The sequence below is a fragment of the Labrus mixtus genome, chromosome 8, assembly GCF_963584025.1.
Source record: "Labrus mixtus chromosome 8, fLabMix1.1, whole genome shotgun sequence".
Classification (NCBI taxonomy): domain Eukaryota; kingdom Metazoa; phylum Chordata; class Actinopteri; order Labriformes; family Labridae; genus Labrus; species Labrus mixtus.
Genome location: NC_083619.1, coordinates 16713427 through 16740529, shown reverse-complemented (window position 1 = coordinate 16740529; position 27103 = coordinate 16713427). Strand labels below are relative to the sequence as shown.

The 27103-nt window shown below is 39.6% G+C and overlaps 1 protein-coding gene across 5 annotated transcripts; it reads right to left on the bottom strand.

Annotated features, from left to right (window-relative positions):
- Window positions 1–4: 4 nt before the first annotated feature.
- LOC132979168 (5'-AMP-activated protein kinase subunit gamma-2-like) lies at window positions 5–26121 on the bottom strand. 5 transcript variants are annotated; one of them, XR_009674029.1, is made up of 16 exons: window positions 25741–26121; window positions 24116–24184; window positions 21412–21667; window positions 12609–12832; window positions 9266–9317; window positions 8382–8488; window positions 7105–7186; window positions 6120–6178; window positions 5960–6005; window positions 5792–5846; window positions 5568–5694; window positions 5160–5325; window positions 5021–5058; window positions 4710–4856; window positions 4425–4607; window positions 5–1464 (listed from the first exon to the last, which is right to left on the bottom strand). XR_009674029.1 is itself a non-coding variant. In XM_061044734.1 (16 exons), the coding sequence occupies exons 1-16, from the start codon at window positions 25822–25824 to the stop codon at window positions 1433–1435; spliced, it is 1638 nt and encodes a 545-aa protein (XP_060900717.1). In that variant the 5' UTR covers window positions 25825–26117; the 3' UTR covers window positions 5–1432. The 5 variants fall into 5 exon arrangements, 4 of the variants coding, with proteins under 4 accessions (XP_060900717.1, XP_060900719.1, XP_060900720.1 ...); XM_061044734.1 differs by having other exon boundaries at window positions 4514–4607; window positions 25741–26117; XM_061044736.1 differs by lacking the exon at window positions 24116–24184 and having other exon boundaries at window positions 4514–4607; window positions 25741–26118.
- Between the last annotated feature and the right edge of the window lie 982 nt (window positions 26122–27103).

Here is a 27103-nt window from a genome sequence, read left to right as displayed (position 1 = left end):
AGTATTCAAGTACATTCAGTGTCCGTTTATTTCTCTGCAGCCAGAAAAATAGAAAAAAGTAAAACAGAACATTCATACTGCTGAAGTGTAGTTTCTCATGCTTGCACATTTACAGTACATGTTGATCTGATACAAAGTCTCTTTGAACTGGACATATTGCCACAATATATTTACAAAAATAACATTAAAACTGCAGTCTCTTTAAACATGTAGACACATTCATAAAAATAAAGCTTTATGTGACACGTATTCTGAAAACGATCCTATTTACAGTCAAAGATGGAGATGAGTCCTGTCGAGCTACAGCTGAGAAACCTGCCTTGATTTGCATGTTTGTGAGCATCAAAACAACTGTAAAGAAATGTAAAGAAAGAAAAGAATTTTAAACATAAAAATGACATTTTTGGGTCTTGTTATACCGTTACAAAAAGGCATACTTGTCACAATGACTTTGAATCCCAACTGATGTGAAATAAGTGAGAGGTACTCACTAAAGGTTCTATATTATTACTAATGTGCAGTCACATTTGCACCTAATCACTCCTCAAAGTGGGCCAATTATTTCCATGTTGATTTTTTAAACAGAATTTCTTAACTCTTGTGAAACTGGTTTTGAAAATCACAGAAATATTTGTGAAAACTGTATTTCCAATAAGAAGGTATAATTTGTTATCTACTCTTATGTGCACTAAACTTATCAGTATTTAAAAAAAAAAAAATCCAAATGGTTATACTCATCTGATAAATCCAATAAAAGGCCAAAGGGGCACAAATACTGTCAGTTTTAACTGGTAACAGAAAAGGCACAGATCAATATCAGGCATCAATCCCTTTATATTGGCACTTGCTAACAAAAACAGTCATGAAACAGCCTTTCTTTAATAGTGACATGTAGATTTGCTCAGAAAAATAAGTTGCTTCTGTGATAGTTTGCCTTTCTACACCAAATATGAAGGAAAACACTGGTTCTCCTGGAGGCTGTGACATTCAGTATCGTCAACAACATGTGAATAGAAATTAACTGATTACAGCTGCATGATCATAAAGATCCTTACTTATCAACTCTCCCAACTCTCGCAGGCTGGACCGATATGCATCTCTGTGTATGTATGTGTCTGTCTGGTTGTCGTATTTATGTACACATGTTGTTCAGAGACAACGTGTGTTTGAGTGTGTGTGTGTGTGTGCGTGTGATCAGTGTTCAAACAAAACAAAAACTGATTCAATCAGCAGATCAATCCTCAGTGCAGGAACTTCACTTCATTCAGCTGTCTAGCTCTTTGGTTTCTAAGCTTCTATAGTGCATCAGTTGCAGGCGTCTCTTGGACCTTCAGACCGGCTCCTCTCTGCTCAGCCTCACACTCCCCCTACCTCAACATTCAGACTTATTTACTTCCACCGCATCTCCATTTCCCCTGTGACCTCCTCCCTCTCACTCAGGCAGATTGTCCTCCTTACAGGCATCTGCAGAGAAGAAGAAAGAGCACAAGTTAAGACACATTGTATAGATAAACACACTGTCAAACTGATATTAAGACTAGATCTTTTTAAAAGTTCATTTCTTTGACAAACTAGCTTCTCTGCTGCTGTGTTTCACTGGGGAAAAAAACATCATGTAAGGCAATTAACCACAATCAACGTATAGACAGAAAAATATTCAGATGTTCTACCAAAACATTTTCGTCTACCAACGTTTTTTAGGACTTAATGTTGCACAACTCCCCTCCCTCTTCTCAATGGGGTTACATCCCGTTTACTGCTGGATACAACCGGCAGAAAATAAGTCAATAAAAACAAGAGTAAGCATCATTCTGCTTGCATGTAGACATGTCTGTCCAAACTGAGCTTCCTGTTTTCAAAAACATTTTAATGATTCTTTTTGAAGCCCGGAATCACAGCCACACTGGAATTTCTTTAGACCCAGTGGAGAATTATTATTATTATTTTTATCAACTATGGATTATGATATAAACATTTAAAAAAAATGTAAATCATTGCTTTTTGCAATTGCATTTTTTTAAAGGATTTTTTTTTTGGGGGGCTTTTGGTGCCTTTATTGTAGAGATAGGACAGTGCATAGAGTCTGAAATCAGGGAGAGAGAGAGAGTGTGGGGAATGACATGCGGGAAATGAGCCACAAGCTGGACTCGAACCAGGGCCGCCCGCTTGGAAGACTATAGCCTACATACATGGGGCGCACGCACTAACCACTGCGCCACCGACGCCCCAAATCATTGCTTTTTAAGTGAAGACTTAATGTTTGTATGTTGTGTTTCTTCCACTGACCTGACAGAGTTAAAGCCTGAACACAAACTATCTCCCAAACTGAAATCCCTTTAATTATGCAAGCACCTGTTATTTGATTTCAAGCATATCAATACAAACATATTCACATCAAAGCAGAGCGGTTTGCTTCTGGCAAAATGCAGCAACGTCTACAGAAAGCCAAATAAGCTGTTACTGAGCAGAATTTACAATCAGTTGAGTGTCTGCTACGGGGCAGGTTGCGTCTTACTTTCCATTCAAATGTAACATTTCTAACTCAAGCTTCTGTGGAAAAGTTTTGTGTTTTAATGTTTTGTTTCACTTAGCCAAATTCTTCTTTTTTTAAAGGTTCATTTTTGGGCTTTTCTTTTATTATTTAAAGATAGGAAGGTGGATAGAGTCAGAATTCGGGGCGAGAGAGGGCAGGGAACGACACGCGGTAGAGGTGTAACAGGTTGGACTCGAGCCTGGGCCGTCCGCTTGCAGGACAACAGCCTCTGCACATGGGGCGTGCATACAGACCGCTACTCCACCGGTGCCCCACTAAGCCACATTCTTAACTGTTGCTATATTTAACTGATGTTAAATATAGCAACAACTAAGTCCTTCTGTTGATCCATGAACAGCATTTCTGAGACCGATACTTGTAGACATTTTAGAGGGGAAAAATTCAACCCTTCCCAATATGGCAATCCTACAACTATCTTTAGAAAAAGATATAAAAGTAAATATTTCTGGGTTTCATGTGTAGCCGACTAGTATTTGGATTGAATAAAAATGGCTAACAGTTCATTTCCTGTGCTCTCTTCACTGTTAACAGTCTGACCAGCTACTTGAGATTTCAGTTGGAGCAGAGAGAAGACTTCTATGACAAGACTGTTAGCTGCACTTATATGCAGACGTCTGTTAACAGACATTTATGAAAAGCTAAAACGTAATCAGATGACAGCTGATGGGTTCCAGGATTGCATGTGGAGGTTGCATTCTGTCTATCCGACTATTTTCTGCTTACAGCCAAAGTCCACTGAAAAGTTGATGGACAATACAACTCAGACAACAAAAAGTTTACATGCAAATCTTGTCCTTTTATATTCCGAGTTGTCCAAATAATATTGAAGAAAACATGTGTCGATCAGGCTCTTATCTTCTTTAATGGACAGAGTTTGGTCAACAGCTTTAGGGGGCAAAGAGGAAACAAACAAACTTTTAGCCAATGTTAACTTATTTAAGTCTTAAATGACCAGTTGCTACCTACTCATGTCGTTTTCTTTAGTCGGTATTTGTCAAAGTGTGGGTCGCACAAGTCATGCTTTGAGATGTTGACTTGACAATGCCTGAAGAAGATCCGTGACATCAATACTTTGCTTTTGCGATAACAGTTGCCGGGAGTTTTTAATACAGTGTGCGGATCCTTTTTGGATTTTTGCCTTCAGTTTGATTTCTGACCCAGCACCAGTTAAAGTTTCTCTTTTGAAACTCTCACTTCACCTTATTTATCTGAAACCACTGGCTTTGATTGTGATCAAAAGAACGGTTTATCATGAGAATATGAGAATCAGCACAGACCTGAAGCTGGTCTTGTTTAAATCCATTTGGTCTCATTCTTGTACTTAGTTCATACTGATGAGTTTTGCTTTCCATTCTGCACGATAGCCTGCTGTCACATATCAGCATCCATATCCTTGCATCTATTAAACTTCAAAGCTGTGGAGCATTTTTAAGAGCCTTTCTCATTCCTCACAAACCTTTTCTCGATTATTCGGTGCAAACCAAAACATGTCAACAGAAAATATGTGAAAAAGGTTTATGCACAACATTTTCCAGGCATCCACTCAGATCATGCTCAGTGAGAATATGCATCCAACCATCCTAGAGGATGTTATTATCAAATCCAGACACAATTCACTTATATACCTATCTGTATACATGATGCTGCTGTTTAAAGAGAAAAAATTACCAACAGGCAGAGATCCCATATATTCCATTCCACTGGTGGGAGCACAGAAGATATTTGTTTGGAGCAAAAAGCAGAGATGTTTTTGGTCCCAAAACAAAAAATTCACAGCACACTGCTGCACAGAGGCATCCAGCAGGACAAACCTCCTCACAGCCAGCTACAGGCCACAAACAGTCGGGAGTAAAACGGGTGCTTTTCCTACCCGAGACAGGGTTAGAGGACGGGGTGGGGAGAGAGCTCAGGGTCCTGGACAGAAGGGAAGTTGGAGTTAGTGATGCTGAGCATCTATACCTGCAGGGCTGAGCACCAAGGCCTGGAGGATGTCTGACAGGGAGACGATGCCCTCGATGCTGGAGCGTTCGTCCACCACCACCAGCCGATGCACCTGGTAGATAACACATGAAAAAAAAAAACACAATCACAGATGAACATATCAGTTCTGACATTTCTTAGTAACCTATTATATACAAACATCTTCATATCTCACTTCAGCTTTGACTATTCGGTCAACAATGGTCTCCATTGTTTCCATTTTGTGGCACTTCATGACACCTTCGAAGTACTGAGAGCGGTGTTTCAGAGCCTGCGTCACCGTTATGTCCAGGTTGTTGTAGGTCTTCTCTGCAGCCAAATTCTGAACACACACACAAAAATACATCTTAAAAGGTAAGAAAATAAAACTACAAAACAGTTTTGCCTCCTATATTTTATGTCATGTGCAAATAAAAATGGGAACCGACAGAACGTGGCCTACAATATTGGTTTCTACAAAAATAGAAATTGCAGGTTTCAACTTACGATCACGTCAAATTTGGAGTAAATATCCACAACTTTGCCTGTAAGAGAACATAAAGAACTCTGTAGGTAAGTAAGTTTATTATTATTATTATTATTATGACTTGAAATAATTTGTAGACACTTCAGTTTCTGCTCCTACCAGACTCGTCGACAACAGGCAGGGCAGACACTCGTCTCTCCACAAAGATGTTAAGTGCTTTGATGATGGGCGTGTCCGGGTGGATGAAAGCAATGTCCTTGTACGTACCGATGCCCAGCTCCCCGAGAGTCTGCTTCATGAAAGCTGGCTTTGGCATTTCACACATCTGGAAAACACAAACACACACAACCGCACACACATGCAAACACACACACACACAAGGTGGCAGGGACATATTTAGCATATTTCTCAAAAATTGTGTCATGTTTCATTAATGTCCACATTGACCACCAGAGGGCAGCAGAGAAGAGAAATTGAGATGTATTCCCTTTCCCACCATAACTAATGATAATCATCCATCATAAAGTACAGATTAAAATGCCCTGACAGTGATTGTGTTGGACTTACAAAAAGCTGGAGGAACTTCAGGATCCTCTTGTGTGTGAGAATGTAAAGTGCATTTCCCGTGACCGGGTCGATGACAGGCAGCCGGTGAATTTTGTTTTTAATGAGTGTATACACTGCATCAAAAAGGCTGAAACACATAAAACATGAAAACCAAGTTACATTCGGCTCAATAGCACATGCTCACAAACAGAAGAATGTGTAAAAACAAACATGTATTACGTTACCTTGCATCAGGTGATATGTTGACAAGAGGTTTGAATGTTGCTTGAAGGTAAACCTCTGTGTAGCAAGAAATAAAACATTCAGGCGTTCTGTATTTTGCTTGGAAAACACTAACAAAGTCGTACATTATGCATGCCACAAAAACATGAGAATTTGATCGTGGTACCAACCTCTCCACGTCTCAAGCTTATGTTCCTCTAATTCATAAATTTGCACCTGAAATACAAAAAAAAGAGAGATAATGGTTTCAGGCAAAAAAACAAAAACAAAGAGAAATCCTTAATGAAAGCAGCAAATCTCATGCAAACATTTAGTGTCTATGTTACCTACCATCGGTGACTTATAGTATCTGTGTAGTATGATGATGAAATCTGTGATTGTCAGCATTCCTGCAGAGAAAACAAGTCTTAAAAACCACTGAATCTTTTTCCAACATACAGTGCAGTGGCTGTAGTCTCTGTGCAACTGAGTAGCAAAGACATTGCTCTCATGGGCGTGGTGCAAACAACACATCACTGGCTCCCTCTCTGCTGTACCCTCACACTGACTGGGCATTCATTATTCATCACAGGCTGAGTCACAATAAACTCTATGCAGGAGGAAAAAAAAACAAAAGCAAAAACAAAAGCCACTTTAACAAAGCTATGGATTATGACGCTGTCTTTTTAACGGAAAGTCTGCAGTGATTTGTTTTTTTTTATTGTAAAATATTTTCTCCAGACTCTCGAAGCTGAAGTCAATACAGAGGAGTTATGCTTTGCTAAATGGTTTATGACAGCTGTAATGACTTCTGCTCAATATAGTGACATGCACTACTAGCCATGGCATAAATACACAGATTTCTCATTGTTCATTTGTCAGAGGTTCAGTGGCAAAGTATTAAGTCTTTTCTATCTCTGGTAAAAACTGTGGACTATATTCTGTAAAGAAAGGCAAGGGAATAAAGGCATAAATGCGTTTTGTGTTGCATTTTTCATGTTACATTTTTTAGCTGGGTCTTCTCTTTGGAAAAGGTTTTTGACTGAAAATTTAGCAACTTAATCCAAAGTGTGCAATGTGATAAGAAGCATTATTTACTCTTCTATTGAATAAATACTTTTAATTTACTAATTTTTCAAACTAAACACAAGTTTAAAACACTTAACTTAGATCTAAACAGCAGGTAATATCAGCCCCAAATCTGGACAATAAAAAAACTAACAAATATGTCAAAATTATATTCCACTTGTGCAAAAACACATTTTTGTAAGTATATTAATAACAGACACAAAAAAGGCTGTAAAGTGTATTTTCTGACACAGTCAAGGGTTCTTACCCACAAAGCTCTGCTTCTCTGTGTCCCATAGTGGAGCAGCTCTCACGCCGTTGGCAACCAAGGCAAAGAAAGCCTTCTTAACCTGGTGGGCAGGTTAAGAACAGTCCAAATTAAAAGTCCAATAAGGTAAAGCAATAAGAACATTTCAGATATGGTAAAACAAAGTCATGATGATCATTTCTCATTCATTTCAAACTGTATTCTGATGATCAATTAGTAAATGCAGTTGATCAATAAAAGTAAACATCTGCTGATCCAATCATCTCATTCTACATTCAGTCATGAAGCAAAATAAGCGCAAAACTGTTTTATGTTTGTTTGTTTTGTGCCTAAATGTTACTCATATCTTCTTTAATACCAGATGAAAAAGCACAAATCTTTCCTTTAAATTGAGAATTAGGCAACTTTTGTTAACTATCCTAAATCCGACAAAGGTCTAGATTTTTGTAATAAAATCTGGGTCTGAATAGTCTTATTGGTTGACTTCCTTTAAATTATAATTTAATTGGCCTATCCTTCACTGACAAGTGCAAAGAAGTGCAAAATTATGGACAAACAATCCAACACAACATTCAGATCAAAACATTTCATATCACTCACAGACAAACTCTCACGGTTAAACAAACAAGAAACGATGTGACTGAGTGCATTCTGCTCTTAAGCATTAATAGTAGAGACCAGCGGAGGAGATGTAAGTTCATAGTTCCAGGTCAGTTGGATTCCTCACACAGTTCATGAATGGGTCCCAGGTTTTGTGGAATCTGTTAATAGATCCATTAAGGCACATCAGATTTTTTTCCCTCCAGCTTGATGTTCTGCTTCACATCATTTATTCATTGGTTGTGTGATGGAGGGACGTATTCCTTCCATTTGAATAGAATTTAACATTTTGAAAGACATCCGTCTCTGAGAGGACAATCTCATCATGATCTCATCACTCCAGGTTTTAAGCCAGCGCCCACACAGCGCCCTGTTCAGAAAGTCCATTAGTTCATAAGTCCTGGTGGTTTTTTTGTTTGTTGATTTTACGTTTGTGTCTTTATACAAGGACTCTTAACTGTGAGTTTCTGCAGATTGAGTGGTTGAATATCTACACATCAAAGAGTTTAGACCTCCCCAGGATTACTGTTTAACAGCTTTATGACAACTTTACCAACCGTCTTGTAGAAACTGCTCGGAGGCAAATACTTTCTGATTTCATTGAACATTAACTGAATGGTTTTTTTTTTGTTCTCATTATCATACCAAGAGGTTCAACATCAGTTGAAAGTACTAACCTGGAGAGCCGTGTCAAATACAACCAGCTTGGAACTTGTTGGGACGATGTCGTAGCACTTGTGGGATTTCATAAAGCGCATGTAAATATCACTCTCAGGTTCAGCAGCTGTAAGAACGTAAGTGTTGGAAAATAGTTTTAAAGGAGGGAGAAATCTCACAGGGAATATATAATGAGAGCCTGGAAACAAAACACACTCTCACAAGCCTAAACAACCATTATGGGCCTGGACCACTTACAGCCACTTTACTGCTCCATCTCACTGATAATTAAACTCTGCTTTAAGCAACAACAAGCACAGAAACAGTGGAAAAACCACAGACAGCAAAGCACTGCAGGAAGATCCTTCACATGACAAAGACAATTGTTTTACTAATTGTGGCGGTGAAAGAATGTGCTGATAAGTATACTGACTACATCATTTTTAAAATCATTATCATCCAGTAAAAGTTAGCATGTCCAACTCTCCTCCAACTATATGTAGCCTATAATCATTTTTTTAATCCTTATTTGCAGTCTGACATGACCAAATATTTAATTACCTCAATAACAAAATTGTAGAAAGGAGGCCTGTTGAATGTCTCTTTTTAAACTAAAATATAAATAGCGTTTCTCAGGAAATTGTCCATCATTTACCAAGACTCCTTTGAACTACTTTTTTAATTACCGGGGTATAAAGATAAAGTTTATGAATGGCTTGATCAGGACAGCACTGAGTAGACGCCGCGTTATTTTAAGGCTCAGAAAATGTTGGTTTAATCTCATATTAGTCGCTTCTATGAGCCAAAAAAAAAGCGGAATGCCTATTTACAACCTGACTTAAGTCATCACTACGTTATATTATGATTGCCTATAATGGTGTAGTAAAAGCAATAGGACACTTACCATCATCATCTAGCTCGAGTTTCTCCAGCATGCCTTCGAATAAAGAGTAGACCTGTGGGATAAAAGACACAACTTAGCCGTGACTTCAAATCCTCTCAGCTGCAACACGCGACAAAACTTTGCTGTAAATTGTGAGTGAGCAACAGCAGCAGCAGCAGGAGGGTGAAGAGACTTTTCCCCAAACGAGCACACAAGAGTGCACCAAAACAAAACAAAAAATTTTTAAAAAACCGAAACACGACGCCTGCCACCGGCGTTTCACCGGTTACAGAAACCCTGGCGTGTCCGCTAAATATACTCAGGTAACGTGACGAAACCCTTGTGCTCCAGAGCTGCAACTTCAGTGTGCCACATTATTATTAGACAACACACACACCCCTTCAAACTCGCAGTGGAACAGTCCTGATCCATTTGCTGCAGTAAACAGTCTCTACAGGAGCGTGTGGTGATGAATCCCGCCACAATAAATCAGCGGAATTCATTGTTAGAGATATAAAGTGCTGAACAACACACTCACCCGCTGGGAAACACTCACACACTCTCGCAAGCCCGTGGAGGAAAAACCAGGAAGCTCCACGCGCTGTGGACACACCCTCCATGCAGGGCAACCTGGCTGCTTCACCATATTAGGAAATCCCTTGACGTTGCTTAGCAGCAAGAAGCTGGGGATGTCTCGTCACCCCCATAAAAGTGAATTTCTTTTGACAAAACCAGCAACACAAAAAAATAAACACCATTTTAACACTACATGACGGCAGTATTACGATATGCATTTGTTCCCCCATTTGCATATGGCAATTCAGTATCATCATCAAATATGCTGTGTCATGCTAGGCTAATTGCATCCTCATCATTAACACCTTGATTGAAGGTTTTCCCTTGGCCCTAATTTGCAAGTAGATCCACAGTGAGCCAATGCAGCAGTATGGGCAGGACTGCATACCTGCTCTGAGATGCTAAGCAGCCCCCAGTGTCGCCCTGCAATGGTGACACAGCACTTCTCTTGCCAAAAAAACGCTCCTGCACAGTCATAACTCTTTCCCTGCCGCTGCATCACTGCACATAACCTGCTTCAGTGTTACAGCAAACTCCCGGGAAGCGGACATACACAAATCCATTAAAATGATTGCCTTTGGAATTGGATTTGCCAAACGATAACTATAGCAGCAGGCGGTTATTTTGTGAGCCTCCCTTATGAATGGTAAAAAGTGGGCTGGAGAGGCTGACAGGCACTGATTCATCCCTCCTCAACCACAATCATGAGTCCTTGGGTGTTAATATCACCCGTGCCAATGCTGGTGATGAAGCATTGACTTATCCTCTCTGGCAGGAATCCACAATCACTCACAGCAGACAGGTCGAGGCAGCCCTTCAGATAATTATTCATTAAATCAGTGAAGAAGCATTTCCTCGAGAAATGTGATGAATCCTCAATAATGCCAATAATGAAAACCTCTCTGACAAAATGCGCGACCAATTCTCAGCTGTTTCCCTCACATTTTCAAAGCTGTTGGAGAGCTTTCCTTAATTGTGAGACAGTATTTACACCATGTTCTGCTGCTGCTGCTCAGAGAAAATAGTGCAAACAGTCCTGTTGACACATTCTCAAGTGTCAGAGACTGAATTAAGATTTTCATCATCCTTGTTTTTACGTGCACCTCTGGCAGAGAAAACACTGAGGCAAGAAGCACATGACCAACAACTAAAGGCATGTCTGTGCCACTGTAATCTGTTTTAAAATCTCGCAATTCATGCAGGATTCATCAGTATTTAAAAAAAAAAAAAAAATCTTCATCATGATATTAAATGAGTGCACAGATACAGTATTTTGCCTCCAAATTTATAGATTTTAAAACCCACACTATAATATTTGCCAATACAAAGTAACCCCTCAATACTAGTGTTTACAATATACATTTCATTGGCATAAACATAACGATATTTCTGACTCGTGCCTCACAATCATGGGGGAAACTGTTGAAAAGGTAAACTGCTTTAAATATTTAGGAACTTACATCGACAGTCACCTCAAATTCATAGATAACACAGACTGTGTCTTTAAAACAGCTCTGCAGAGGCACCTACTTAGGAAGCTGAATGAGTTTGGGGTGAGTAAAAAGATTCTTGAAATGGTGTACAAGAATCTGGTAGAAAGTATTTTGTCTTTTAACATGGTCGCATGGTACAGGCATTTAGATGTTAAATGTAAAAATAAACTGACAAGAGTGGTCAATACCGCTAGTAAAATCAAAGGGAAACCACAGATGCCACTTTGTGACAGGCATGTACTGAACACTAAAAAGAAAGCTCTGGACATAACAAGTGACCCTTCTCATCCACTGCACTCCCAGTTCGAAGTGCTTCCATCAGGTCGGTGATTCAGACTGCCAAGAGCCACAAAAAGTGTTCATAAAAAAATCATTTGTACCAAATGCAATAAAATTATTAAATTCATAAAGGAAAAAACGACCTCCCCCCTCAACTCTAACTGCACAGTGTTTTATGAAATTACTGTTTTTAAACCTATAACTTTATGAAATGTCTTAAAACTCTGGCTTATTATTATACTAAAGTATTATTTTAAATTCACGAACCATGCTGACTGTGATGTTGTCGAGGACTACAGGCACTCTCCTGGTTTCCTGCTGTGCTTGAATGTTGTCTTGTTTGTTATAATGTTTTTTCTGTCTTGTTTTTGTGAAGCCAAAGACAATTTTCCACTTTGTGGACAAATAAAGTTATATTCTATTCTATAATAACACTGGTTGCTGATTTAAGTTGTACCCTCTGCTAGCATCACACTGCTGCTGTTTATATTGTGACATGGTCATTTGCATTAAACCTACTTGACTTTTTGGAGGGTTAATACATTTTGGTAGTGGATCTGTGGAATGACTAGCTGCGGCAGAGATACCACGTGGGGAGGCTGTTACAGACACTTTGTTTTTATTGTTATCAGAACAACTCTGCAAAATTTTACATCTTTCCTTGCATGTTTTTGAGAAAAAACAACATTGAACTTTTTTTCACTTTATAGGCACGTGTTATATCTGTGGCCCATTTCAATGGTTGCTTGGTTCATTTGAAGGAGGTCACTTAAGGGACTCTGAGCCAGTTTTGCACCAATAATGTAAAATCGATGCTCCATGAAAAACAAAAGTTGGCTCTGACTTTGGAGAGGCATTAGAGGCTTCAGTCCTTCCACCTAATGTTTGTTAATCTTTTAACATTGGTGAAGGGGAAATAAGTCACACTGTTATCTGTTGTATGTGTTCTGAGCTACATTATTTCCTGTTCACTTTAAATGGCGTCTTAAAATGGAATTTTTTTCAGTGTGACTCACTTGTGAGGTAGAGTAAGATGGTACAGGGCTCGACGAAGGGATCGGGGGTTTAGCAGAAGGAAGGCTGAGACGCTGTCCAGTGTCAGGAGGCGTGGAGAGTGAGCGGGATCGAGAGTGGGGTTCCTGGCGTTCAGGGCTGGGCCTGCCGGGCGTGGCCTCCTGGGTGAATACAGGCTGGCTGGACGACTGGGTCGGGGTGGTGGGTGATGTGAAGAGTCCCGAGGCTACAGTGAGATAAAAAAAAATAAAAGAGATCCACATTAAATACCTGAACATATATCTTGTTTCTCAATCAATACTGCGCAGTGCAGATTCAGGTCGATGATAGTCTTAGTTGGCAAGACTGAGGTGCCACAACCATGACTGCTGCAGATAGCATCAGTGCTGTCAGCATTGTCACATGCTATAACAGAGAGGGAATGTATATCTGATCCAACAGGGACTAAGAGAGACCTGGATACTAAGAAGCAACACAGATATGAGAGATCAAGACGAGTTGAACACGGTAAAACCACATAACAAAGAATTAAATTATGAATCTAAATAACTATAAGCAGCATGTGATAGCTCTTATAGAGACCTTCAACAAACATGAAAACAAAAAGCAATGTGCAACCTAAAAAGTCCAAGTCAATATAATAATAAACACATAGATAAAAATGTTATAATTCCTCTCTTTTAAGGGCACTAGACTGATATAAAGACATGCAGTCTCAATGACTCTGTGAAATGTTAATTCAATGTGAAGATAATTTTCATTTCATAACATGTTTTAATGACGAATACATTTTCCCAATGTTAGATGCTTGTGCGGTCATTCAAAAAAAGGATTTTAAACGTAAAAGGCTTTCACACACACAGTCTGCAGACACAGGCAAGTTCACTTATTTTGCCTGATTTGACCTCATCATGAGGACTGTGAGCTGATGTAATCATACGATAACTTTCAATGGGCTCATGATTATTTATTAAAACGGCCCTCCTCTTAGGGTATTCAAACAACTCTGAATTATTTTCTTTTAATTTCAAAGATCACTTTTTAAAATGTTTTCTAACATTTTCAGAAACGGTGAAGGGCATGGATGAAAGATCTTTTTAGTGGATGGTAAGTTTTTTTTAATATTGCTTGTTTAATTTTATGACGTCTTTATTCGTATTTTAAGTCGCAAGAAAGTTGTTTATTGAATTTCAGAATTCAGATCCATCAGGGACTGAGCGAGTCCTGGCTAGTAAGAGGCAACAATTTAACAACAGCTAAGATTAGCATTCAACCACTGGTGAGCTGAAGTTTGATAATGTTAAACAATACAATAAGAAAGATGTCAATTCCTTGCTCATGGTGAAGTTTGTGAATTATTAGCTAGAATTAGTTTCTCACTTAGCTGTCAGCAGAGAATGAGCTTTTAAAACAACGTATAAAGTCATAAAGACAACTCAGTCACTAAGGCTAACATTAGCTTGTAACCAATCCAACCTAACATTACTCCAAGACAGTTCATATAACTAGCTAGGAATTATAGGGCCTTTCTTGTCGTATCTTGTTACACTATCAAAATGTAATGTATGTTGGAAGTAAGGGAATGCTAATTTGATCTGTTTAGAAGTGTTAGCTTATAGGTTCAATACGAGCATGACGTCAGAAGAAAATGGCTGCCGTGAATATGGTGGATAGCATAACTGAGCCCAACCTCCAGTCTAATTAGCCAAAACACCTGTGTGGGTGAGCGTAGCCTTTATCTTTTGCTAATTGATTTAATGTGCTACCACCAATGTGGCTCGTGTATCCCCCTGCTTTTTAAAGTTTTATCTACTATATAAATTAGCGACATCTTTAGCTCAGGAAGAGATGCCTTAGGATCTTGTGTGTGCTCGGGGGGAAACAGTGAGAGCTCCTATTACTTCTCTGAGGGTTGGACCTCATTACATTTTTAGTGTGACAAATTGGCTGCGTGTCTTTACATAAACAGGTGGATGATACACAAATTGTAAATACATCACTGCTTTAAAGCAAAATGGAATGACATGAAGAAAATACATTCAATCTAAAAATCATTTAAAAATTGATTCATAATATACGCTGAAAAGACTATTAAAGTAAAGCTGAGTTTTTATATATTTTTGGATTATTTAACATTTACACCTTGCACCACAAAGTATTGTATTGTGAACGTTATTATCCCTTTCTTTTTTCCATAAATGAATAAAGAAAAGGATCAAATAAAACATGACATTTAAGGCTCTCAACTGAACTGACAGCTGTTCTTATCTGCATTACTCTCTAAATGAAAATCCTTTGAGTCTTCCATATCATTGCTATAAAAAGAGACATCAATATCAGATCAGTATTTGAAAGGAAACATAATGAATCATGACTTTTGTCTTTTTCAATTTCCAACGCCCGTCCAAATAAACTAAGCTGATTACAACATTAGAAGCTGAATTAGACACCACCTCAGTGTAACAGTCAGCTGTCTGTGACGCAGCTCCTCACATGCATCCTCATCACACATCACAATCTTACACATGGGCGACATGCGACACTCATTTGGGCCCTCTCCACCCTGCTGACATACTTCTGAGGCCAAACAATGAATAACATGAATGATCTGGACCAAACTAGTGTTTCATGAGACTTCCAGATGACTTTTATCATGTCTTCATATTACACGACCCATTACAAGACAGATGGTAGTTAGTACTCGGAAATGCACCGGATCAGGGGAGACAATTCTCATAAATAAAGCCCCGTGTGTCGAGTGACATTTTTTTTTTACTCGGTGTGTCCAAGTGTGCTACACACTATCTCTTGACATTTAGTTGGCATGCAGCTCTCTTTTGGCGCAGGCTGCTTCCGCTGTGTGGCCTTCTTATTTTAGCTGCGCTGTTGTGGCAAATTCCACAGGAGGAGATAACAGCGGGGCTGGGAGCCCTCTCTTCTGCCCGGTTTAATGCAGGGCAATAACACGTCGACCAGGAAACAGGAAATACATGCCTCACCGTTAGTTGTCCAGTCCATCTTACACACATTACTATATTTTATTATTTCAATAAGAGATGCAATGAGTTACAGTGATTCATTCATTGATTAACAGAAAAAAATTGTTTTGTTTCTTTTGAGAATGGATTCATTTTAAAGCCTCTACTTTTAGGTTTGTGGTGGATTATTGCATCCCTTTGTCATATGAAAAAGTAAATTGAAGGTTTTACATTTTGGACTTAAAATGAAAGAAATATAGAGAAGACATCTTGACCCAATTTGTATTTAGGAAATAAGATGTACTTTTTTTCTGATATGTATTGCACTCTGATGTACGTCGCTTTGGATAAAAGCGTCTGCTAAGTGAATTGTAGAATTGTATTGACCAAGAGATAATTATTTTAGAGTCAAGGAAACAATGAGTAGATAAACTGATACTGAGAATAGCACTTAAATGCTATATATATATATTCAAATCTCTTTACATTCATACAGAAATAAATCAATCCAATCCCCCTTTCCAGATATTCTGTGCAACATATTATTCACTAGGATACTGAATTGCAAATTAAAGTTGCAGAACTATAATCTTTGTAGCGATACTCCGGTGCAGGGCTTCTCAGACGGAAGCAGACTAGCAGAGGTTAATCACAGGAGTTTTTCAATCACAATTTGAAGCACAACATCATAACACCAATAAACAGATCTTCTTAGTCTGGGTGCCTCCTAAGAAGTTGTCTGGGTGTTTTTTAGTTGAGTGGGTACATGTGTCTAAGAGCAACCTGAGCCTCGTAGGTTGAAAGCAGAGCAGTAGGGGAGCAGCAACAGGCCCAATAGACGCACTCCTCAACCTTCTCTGGGAACATTATGAATCACTACTGTGAATACTGTGTATGTGTGTAGGCCACACGACAAGCTGCAGGGCCAACACAACAATGCCAAAAAAAGTGCTGTTCCTCAAACAACCTTTGATGGCTGGCTCCAAAAGGGATCTATCCTAACACACTTCCATATCAAAATGACTAAACAGGAGAAATTACCGTATACAACCTGTTACAGGTCATGGTCACTTTAGCTAATTACCCCACTCACCCACATTCAAATTATATGAAGGCTTAATTTTATTGTGAAATAAAGTGTGTAGATGCCCTTCAGCTCACTTCTGCTGATTGTTTCTTGGGATTTCACCCTTTAGTGCAAATTTAGTCTCGGCTGGCTATGTCCTCTTGTTTCATACAGTCAGTGGATGTATAGAAGTATTCCAAAGAAAAAGTTTATGTAATTTCTTTATTAGAAAATAAAAGCTTTAACTATTAGTGAGGTACACTACAACACTGCATCCTCGTTACAAAGGGCTTAACTGTTCGACACTGTAGTGATGATTGCTTCATTAATGTACATAGAAGTGCAAACTGCATTATAACATTTTGAAATGAGGCACACACTGGATTAAAGGATGTTTGCTGAGGTGTCACCACATCGGATTCTGCCTTAACGATGAACTCTACATCATGTCCAGCCACATACGTCCACATATGGACGTTCATCATTATGACAGGACTCGGCCCTTCTCATCCATACCCCATCCTCCATCCCCCCCGAGGTCAGGCTGGCTCTAAATCAGGAGCTGTGAAGTCTGTGATTAAAGTCGCACTTGAATGCAACATAGTGTGCCCCAGTGCTTCACTAATCAAGCATTATGAGCAAATACTTGACGATGACTGCATTACGCCTGCACGGTGAACTGAGTGTTTGCCATTTCTCTTTTCTGTGTAACTTTTCAGTGTCTGATCGCTTTCATGAGAAGATGAAGGAATACAGAGCACAGAGATAATTCACAGTCACTGATTAAGCTGATGTGCTTCCTGTCCATTTAAATAAAGTTGTTCAAAATGGCGCATTATACTGAAGAGACTCTCTTAGGACATGGGACAGGATAAAAATGACACTGGGTGTCAAAGTTACACTGGGTGTAGGAAGGCTCAAAATCGCTTGAACCTTAACGGCATTGATACAACAAAATAACAAATGTCACATATAATGTTTCATTGATTCACATATGGATCAAACATAAAGCATCATTCACTATGTTCAGTAATTCAGGTGCATCTATAAATATAGCGGAGTGACAGCTAACCTCTTACCCCAAGTGAGCCCCTACACATACCTGTACCACTTTAGTCTGTGTCATGTCACTTTGTGCAGATGAACTGCATGCATTTTTGAAACAGGAGACCAGCCGTGTAACCAGCACCAGCTATATGAATCACCTAAAGCCACCACTGACATTATTTACATTACATAACTTAATCATCATGATTGTGGAACCATTCAAATATGATATCCCTCGACCAGTGTAGATTGTTTAACTTTAAATACTCAAATAGCTGGATCCAAGTTTACTTATCTGGCGGACGCTGCAGGAACATTTTAAGATAAAGGAGTAATGTGTCAGGTGAAGAGGAAGGCACATTACCAGACAGACATGACGCCTCGGACTGATGCCTCCCTCCTAGCCCATCTTGCTCCTTCCGTTTCTTGCTCCTCCTCAGACTGCCAAACCTCTTCATGAACAGCAGTGGGTCGTGGGTTCAAAATGAAATCTGACCATGACAATCCACATCAAGATAGGGGCACAGAGACGTCTCAAAACAGTCCAAAGTAATAATTACTCCATGTATTAGATGCAGAAAGTTCTACAGAAAATAAGTCGAAAAGTATATCCCACTGAGCAGTTCACAGATCTCTAGAGTGGTTCGTTATTGAAGCAGTTTAGTCCATTTTTAGGAGAGAGAGACGGCCGATTTTGGTAAAGAAGGACACTAGTTATCTTCAGTTAACGACTGAAGAATAGGTGTGAATGCTCTTGGAGCTAAATCTGCAGGGAAACAATGACTACTTTTGATATTTTATGAAGTACAGCATCCTTGGATCCTTAAGTGCCAATAGAGAAAACACTGCAGAACTTCTGAGCTTGCATATCCAGGCAAAAAAGAAAAAAGAAGAGAAAATCCTTCAGGGCCACAGCGCACAGAGTCAGCAGGAGTCAGTGTCCGGTATCTGTGTCGGCTCATCCATTTAACAACACGTAAGGGGTATGAAAGCTGTAAATTCCACACAGCTTCAGCTGAGAATTGTCCCTCATGCAAGTGATGCAAATAACAACTGGTAGTGGAGTCCCTTCTACTCCTTGTCAGTGCTGTAAATTGTCAGGTGCAGCTGTGGGTGGCGTCTCTTTAATATAGCACGCAAGTCAGCAGCCTGTAAAAGGAGGCCAGTTTATAAAGGCTACACCAGTGATTGGCTGATGCTGCACATTGTCCCACCTCCTTTTACTGCCCTCCTTCTTCACACACAGTAAAAGCCAGCGGAGGCACATCTATCACACTCTGTCTTAACTCATCCAGGATCACAAATACAGGCATTTACTGTGATACAGACCCCTTAAGTTTGATTCTGCATATTTTTTAAACGCAGCTTTCAATGATTGGTTGTTGATAAAGAGGTTTGGGTTGTTCCCTGGGAGTCCTGCAGCTCTGTCATTTGCACAGTTGGTCGTCGGTAACTTTTGGGGGCCTGACATTTAAGACTGCTGAGGCCAGCCCCCCGTCAGATGACAGCAGGGGGACATCCCATGTTCTGTCAGCTGATCAGAAAGCCTCCATTCAACACCAGCAGCCTCCTCTTCCCCTAACAGATGGCCCACTCACTATTTGCTGCTCACATTAGCCAAAGAGTGTCCAGCACAGCTCTCAATTAACATGTTATGCAAGTGTTCCACTCGGCTCAGTGGGTCAATGGCTAATATATGTGAGGAGATACATATCAATGATGACTTAGATGTCCTTTGATCCTCACTGTGATAAAGTTACCATTATCTTAAATAAATGCACTCCATTTTGTATCCAAGGTTGCTAGGTTACAGATCCATGAGGATTTTGAAATACATCCATGTGTCAGCGGTGTATTTTCTCAAGCTCTTCACAAGCTTTTCCCTTTCAGAATAAAAATCAGTCTGCCCTTGTAAGGCTGCATTTGATGAATTTAGAAAGTCACATCTGCCTGGTTGCTTTATTTACTGACAACATAGAGCTCACAGTAGCAACAGAGACAGTGAGGGGGGGGGGGGGATCTCTGCATGGTTGTATGTGGAGCTCCTGAGTCTGGTCACTTCCTGATAAGGGTATGAAAGTAGTGCAGGAGCCTTCAGTAGTGAGAGTCTGACGTTGTGCAGGCGATGGGGAAACACATATTTACACCACACGACGATTCAAAGACATTCTGATCATATTTGATGCAAATACAGATGTTAATGCATCTTTGGAAAATGGTCCCCTTATACATTATATGTAGATGAGTCAATATCTGATGCTTATGGTCATGAATAAACAACTCTGTTTACTTAAACTTAAAGAAATTGTTAATTATAATAAAGGTATCGGTTATACCATTTGAAGCTTATTTATCTTATTTATGCTGGGGAACTAGATGTGGACAATACTATGACTTCAGCACACTCTTGTGGTGAAAGTAGGGTGCCTACAAAAATATCTGAGTCATAAAAATAGAAAAGCTGGAGTCCCCACACAGCCACAGTATGAATTCTAATAAGAATACTATTGCTATTATCGTTGGCCACATGTCATTAAAAGCCACATCATTAGTCTGAAAATGAACCAGGAGAGGATGTAATGTCTCCACCACATCAGACTCTAGAAATCTTAAGCAGCTGGCAGGAGACATGTGTAGCAGTCGGTGTGTTTTGGTATGTTTTACTTTGGTTACCATCAATAACAGAGGAAACAGAGCAGGCTGACTTTTGAGGTCTGGTTCTGGCTGAACTGTTCCAGCAGCCGCTGCCAGACTGACCCTCTGCACGGAAAACAGAAGAATGGGTTTATGTACAAGCCAAAAACATGTGAGTCATCCTTAGGCTGTTTGATGCTGCTTTAAGCAGAGCTGTTTCCGTTTAAAACAAGCTGCTTTGGGGTTATGTAATAATCAGCCATCCAACTACATGGAGACATGAGAAATAAAAATCTGCCAAGGTCTGTTCTGAACAAAACAAGGTCTTGTTTAATTTCCGCTTATTTGTGGATAACAGTATTGCCATTATGTCTTTAATGTTGACATGAAGAATGATCTAAGACAAGACTCCTGCTTGTGGGATGCCAAACTTGTAACTTAATACAAGAAAGGTCTTTGAAATTTTGTCACTGACCCCTTTTGATCCAGACAATAAACAAAGCCAGCCATACCCCCTTCCAAGGGAAAGTTGTTGACATCAGTAATATGACTACTGATAATGAATGAGCATCCGTCTGTTATCAAGTGTTTCAAAATTTATCTGACAAGGCTGGTGGCAATGTTCACAACCCCCCTATTGTGACATACTTACAGACTTTTCTTTTTCATAACAAGGATCTCCAGGCTTCTACTTCCTTTTTGGCGACAACAAAATCCGCAGAAAATGCTGCATAACAAGTTTTTATTTCAGCTGCATCTCAGGCTGCAAAATATCTGAAGTGATGAACTCAATCAGATACAAGTTCCTGTTTGTGGGTTCACCTTGCACAGCAGGAAATAAACTTTTCGATAACATTTATTGGGTCTTACTTCCTCTACAGTCGTGTTGCCTCCAAAATCTGTTCTTTCAAAACAGGGGTTTGACGGTTCAGGTGCAATGCTATATTCAAACTTTCCTTGTTCTTAACTTGCTAAAACAGTTTAAAATACAGTTTTCTCTCTCAGTTTTCACCACGAAAGCTGAGTTTTCATTCATTCATTCATTCATCCATACAGTGCAGCAGTATACATTTGACTCACCTCTCTTGGTTCTGGAGAAGAGTTTGATGCTCCCAGGTGAGGAGCTGGATGACGAGCGGAAGATACCACTGAAGCTCAGGCGGCGGGGGGACTTAGGTGGGGAGCTCTGATGTGAGGGATAGGGGAAGATAGTTTTGGGTGAACCTGAGCTGGTCTTCATTTGCACAGGAGCAGACTGAGGATGCGGGGGCAGGAGGACTGGGCTCCTCGCAGACACAGATTTTGTGGGGCTAGCTGAACGGATGCAACGCTCTCCCTGAGGAACAAAAAAGGAATTGATTTATGTACCTGACATTATTAAGAGAAAACCTGAAAGGGCTACAGAGCTCTTCACCAAATTCTTACAATAACCTTTTTTTTTTGCTCAGGGTGGTATGTCCAAATGCTGCAGTGATTTTGCACTAACATGTTCCAGGTTATAAACTAATGGTCATGACAATTATTACCATAACATCACAGACTGATTACTAATCCACTGAAAATCAGTAAACACACAACATATATGATGATAGCTGTGGGTAGCAACACTTCTTAGCTTACTCTTTGTTGATATTATGGGTTTGATGTAATATTGCAGTAGATAAAACTGACACATTTCCTATTGTATTGCTGTACAACATGATGATAACCTGTTAGCTCACGTCAGCTAATAATTGTATGTAACCATTTCTCAGCTTACTGCATGTTTAGGTTAAAGTGTAACATTGCATAATATGAAATTGAAATTTCCTATTGTACTCATTAACGCCAGTAAATACTAAAAATGGCTATCAGCTACTTTCAAGTTTATTCCAATATAAGCTAGTAAGCGGCTGAATGCTAACGTTAGCTGACGTATGATGTAAGCTAAAGGTCGATTGAATATTTAGTTTTACTTTCAAATATGGCCCTGTGGATTATAAAATGCCTTAAAAGTGTCCTTTTCTCAATAGATTATGACTTTTAATGATCTATTATCTAAATGATTTTTCATTGAGTTTATTAGACTAACAACCTGGAACACAGCAGCAGTGGCCTCCAACATTATTACAGCTTTTGAGCTCCCCACCCTGAGACTGACGTAAGAGAAAAATGGCCGCCATGTGAATATTTTCAACGCTGTGTGAAACTCTCCACATAACAAGATCCAAACTAAAGGTCCAGCTGAAGGGGAGGTGAGATGTATTGTGAAATGTTAGCTGCTGCAATGACTTTCTGGATGGTTACTTCTGCTTTTTTTCCCCCGCATATGTACCTCTGTTTTGTTTAGTTTGCCACATTGTTACACTTAATTGCATCCCATAAAAAAGATTACGAGAATATGAGTATCATGTGCTAAGTGCAATAACTCAAATGTCATCTTATTATCCAGCACAAATCTAACAAAGAAAGGCAATAAATGTTACAGGGAAACAAACGATATTGATCTCTGGACTTTTTAAACAGCGGCCTCTTTTGTCTCTTAATTTAGGACTTTGGTATTCATCATCCATTCAAAATCTTTTGTATACCATTTCATTACATACTGTACAATTAGTATTTCCCACTAACTGGAAATGTCATGCTGCACAGTGTGTTCACATGACATTGTGTTAACGGCCTCGCCCTCATTTAAAGCGCCATCCGACTCAGCGCCACACAATCAGAAATTCACCAAGTTAAAAACCCCGGTGACAATATTTTTCGTCGTAACTTTCTTTGTGTATAAGTCTGTCTTTGCAAGGTCGGCATCATGAAAACAGACTGAGAAATCCTTTGCTATTGGCTGTGCAGACATCAAAACAAAACACGAGAGACTGCAGCCAATCTAGCTGGAGACAGCGGGAGCCTCCTCCCACCACCGCCTGCTGCCCGCTCTGGATGTGCCAACAACACAATCTATTAACCATTTGTGGTCTCTGATACAGTGTAGCACTTAGATATGCAGTGATCTCAGCTTGGAGGTTATATTTACAAGAAACAATAAAATGTAACAGGGGTGTTTTAGTAATAATGTTGGCAGGCAAAGACTCAACAAAACCGCTGCATGACAATATTATGGCAAAAAGAATCACTGCTGCTCTGTGGGGGGAAAAATATAACAATGTGACAAATCAAATCATAGATGGGAGGAATGTTTTTTGTCTGCTCTCCTTAACAAAAGGTTACGCACGCTGTTTGCTTAAGGGTGGCTCTACCACATACACACATATCTGTTCAGACCAATCCTGTAACAAATCAGAGGCAGCAAATGCACACACCCATTTTTTTTCTGTTTGGCAACCAGTCGCGCTCTGTCATTGTGCAAGAGCTTGTCATGGCAAGATAAGATATAAATCAGCTCTAACAAAACACAAGAGAATGCAGGTTTCTAATCAACAATGCACAAATATTACTGAGGTTCATGAAATATTTGATGGTCGATCAATTAGAATAGACAGTAGACAGAGGCTACGTTCTTTGAGGAAAATCAATTTCCTGTATGTGCTAGTGCTACGCCTGGCCACAGTGGGCGTAATGTTACTGTAGGCTTTTGAGGGGTTGGCAGTATTAAAGAGATGGCCCTGTAATAGTTCTCTCTCCTAAATCATCATCTAAATGTGTTCAAAGCCAAACAAACAAGAGCCAAAGAGACAAGATAAATAATGTGCTGGAGAAATAAACAAGCTCGAGAAAACAAACAAGTGGCAAGAAAAAGAAAAGAATCCTGACAGAAAAACGTATTCCATAAAAACCATTTCCATACCGTCTGAGTGCCACTTTTTTTGGTTGAGCTACTCGTCTCCACTTGGGGGGAAGTAAACGCACCGAAGTCCTGCACAAAGAGGAAATTGAAGAGTCAAGGATAAAGGGAACTTTTAGGGAATACAGCAGAAAAACAAACCTGCATGTCTCGTGAAAGCCTTCTAGGCCTGCACATGCTCCGCAGGCCAGATTGAGCTAAATAATTGACATAATCGACCTTCTACATTGCTTTCAAGGTGTACAGCTTTTGGTTGGCCTTTAAGCATTCCACTTCGAAAGAAGAAAAACACGTTTCACCACCACGAGAACTTTTGCAAGCATTTCTCACACATGACACGCTCCATCTCCACACCAGGAGTTCGGGTTGACCCTCCTCTTTAGATGGATGAGACTTTGCATGCTTTAGCAGAAAGGCTGTTTACTTTCACAGACATGCTAAGTAAACATGCAAACCTGCTGTAATATATTTTCTGCAACTGCAATAGTGTTTCTACCAGGCCGGAGTTGGAGAAGTACATGTGGAGGAGGGAAACCCAACATCCAGCACTTTGGCCAAAAACATGATGTTTTGTTATAAGGATGGAAGGGATTATTTCTAGGGCTGCACATTAACAAATCATAAAACCCCAAGTGAAATCTTCAGCTGGATTTTGGTTATTTATGAAAAAATAATTTAAAAAAAACTGACTTATTGTATTATATCTGGAACAGGAAACAGTATACCTATCCATTTAATTTGTCTTTGGGTTGGAAACGCATGCTCTCGGCTGATTTAATACATTGACATTGCGTAGTACACATGCCTGTGAGCTATTCTGCATCATGGCTGTTATCCATGCCACAAGCCCAAACAAATTAGCTGCAACAAAAGTGTGCTCACTTTATTATGATGATGTTTGATCATGAAAAGGAAGGTTTAAAAGAGCGCACAAGTCAAAGAAAGACATTTACCATACATCACATTCCCATATCGATGACTACTAGACACAACTTTGAATCAGAAATAGGCCAACAAATTAACACAGGAACAAAGTTTAGCTGCTGGTCATGGTCAATGATAACTGGGCTGATATTTTTGTTAGTATAATGATAAAGCTGTTATTGTTACAACATAAATGTGCATGAATTTGATGCTTTTCTCTGTTTTATAGCTACTATTGACTCTGAGTTTTGGGGGTTTTAGATTTCTGGTTAGGAAAAAGATATTCAGGAAATTGTGTAGGCCTATTAACTAGGCTGTTATTGACGCATCGAGAAAGTAATCTGGATATTAAACGATAACAACGCTGGTTACAGTCGAAGGCATTATTGACATTGAAGCAGCCTGCAATGACATGACAGTAAATGGTTACTTGTGGAAATATTGTGGAAAAGTGTCCATTTATGCAGACGATTTAACGTTTTAAACAGACAACTGTTTCTAACAAACGTCAATGCCACTAAACAAGGCTATGTCCTATTATTTTATGACAGCTGGAGAGAGTGAGTGGCGATCATCTGCAACAGCATCAAAAACGTCAAGAAGTTCACGTCCCGAATTCAAAGAGTTCAACAACAGTGCAGGTTTTTAAAAAAAAAAAACTGTCGCAGTAAGAAGCCAAATTAGTTAACACTTCACCGACTCACTGGCATGTTAATCCGCAGACTTCTCCTCTTCTTTGGCATTTTCTTCTCGCTCTCCTTGCTAGACTCCGTCACGGTGCTCCCCATGTTTGTTTGTTTCCGTCCGTCCAAATCAGCAAAGAAAAGTGTGCTGTTTTACTGACTGCAGACCATGAAACAGCCTCTCTCCTCTACTTCAGCTACCCCGTCTGCTCACTACGACAACACTGAGGCGCTGTCTGTCCACCAGGAAGTAGGCTTGGCCGTGAAAAAAGAGGCACGGCACGCATCTTCAAATGAATGTCAACGCTGAATGTTTACAGGTGTTACGCCACAGTTTGCTACCCAGGCAAAATGTGTCCATCACCGCGCTCTCGCCTCGGTCACAGAGGAAGAAGAGTTTAGCATCTCGCCCGTCGTTTTTTCGGTCATATGAGATGCACGACAGTTTTATGTTCACACAATCCTAAAACTATGATGAATAAAATGACGGTTACTCAAAAATATGAAGCAATAATAGGCCTACCACGCACTGTTTTCTTCCTAAATAGCCTACAATGAACGGGGCTGTAACTCTGCCTCTTTATTATCATTCTTTTATTTACGCATTTCCTCTTCCTTCCACAAGGTTACCATTTTCTTTAACGTTGACAATAAAAGAAAAGGCTAAACGGAGGGCACACCGCGATGAGAACAGGCTTCTGGGGGAAGCTGATTTCACCCTAACACCAGGTAGAGTCACATGTATGGTCCTACAGAAGCTTCACCAACAGATGTCAGTACGACCCAGATTGTAGCTGCTTTGATGGCCCAGAGTGTGATACCAGGGTTAAAAGAAGGGAAGTAAACTTCAAGTAACTAACACACACACACACACACACACACACACACACACACACACACACACACACACACACACACACACACACACACACACACACACACATACACATTTTGTGTGATATAGTTTAAAGGATTGAATAAAACCATAAAATATTTTAAAACAGTTGTCAAACCGTGCTTGATTGTTTAAATGTACAAATCTATCTGCCGATTGAAGGATTCTCAGAATTCCATCATCATGCTGTTGACTAATCCCAGTCATAGTTCTGTGCGATACCAGTCATCCTTGTGGCGACACTGGTACAGTTGTCTTTTATAATATTGGTGATGTTTTGTCTGTCTGTATATGTTTTTACCCTGTGTTTTTATTTTGCTTGTTTTTTTATGTCTTCTAATGGACTCCTGAGTCTGGCAATAAAGATGATGATGATGATGATGATGATGATGAAATGGTTCAAATGCTCGAAAGTTTAATTAAAAAGTATTTTGACGACTTTAAACTGAATAACTTGGCTGTAATAACTCAATTTTTATTCACTGTAAT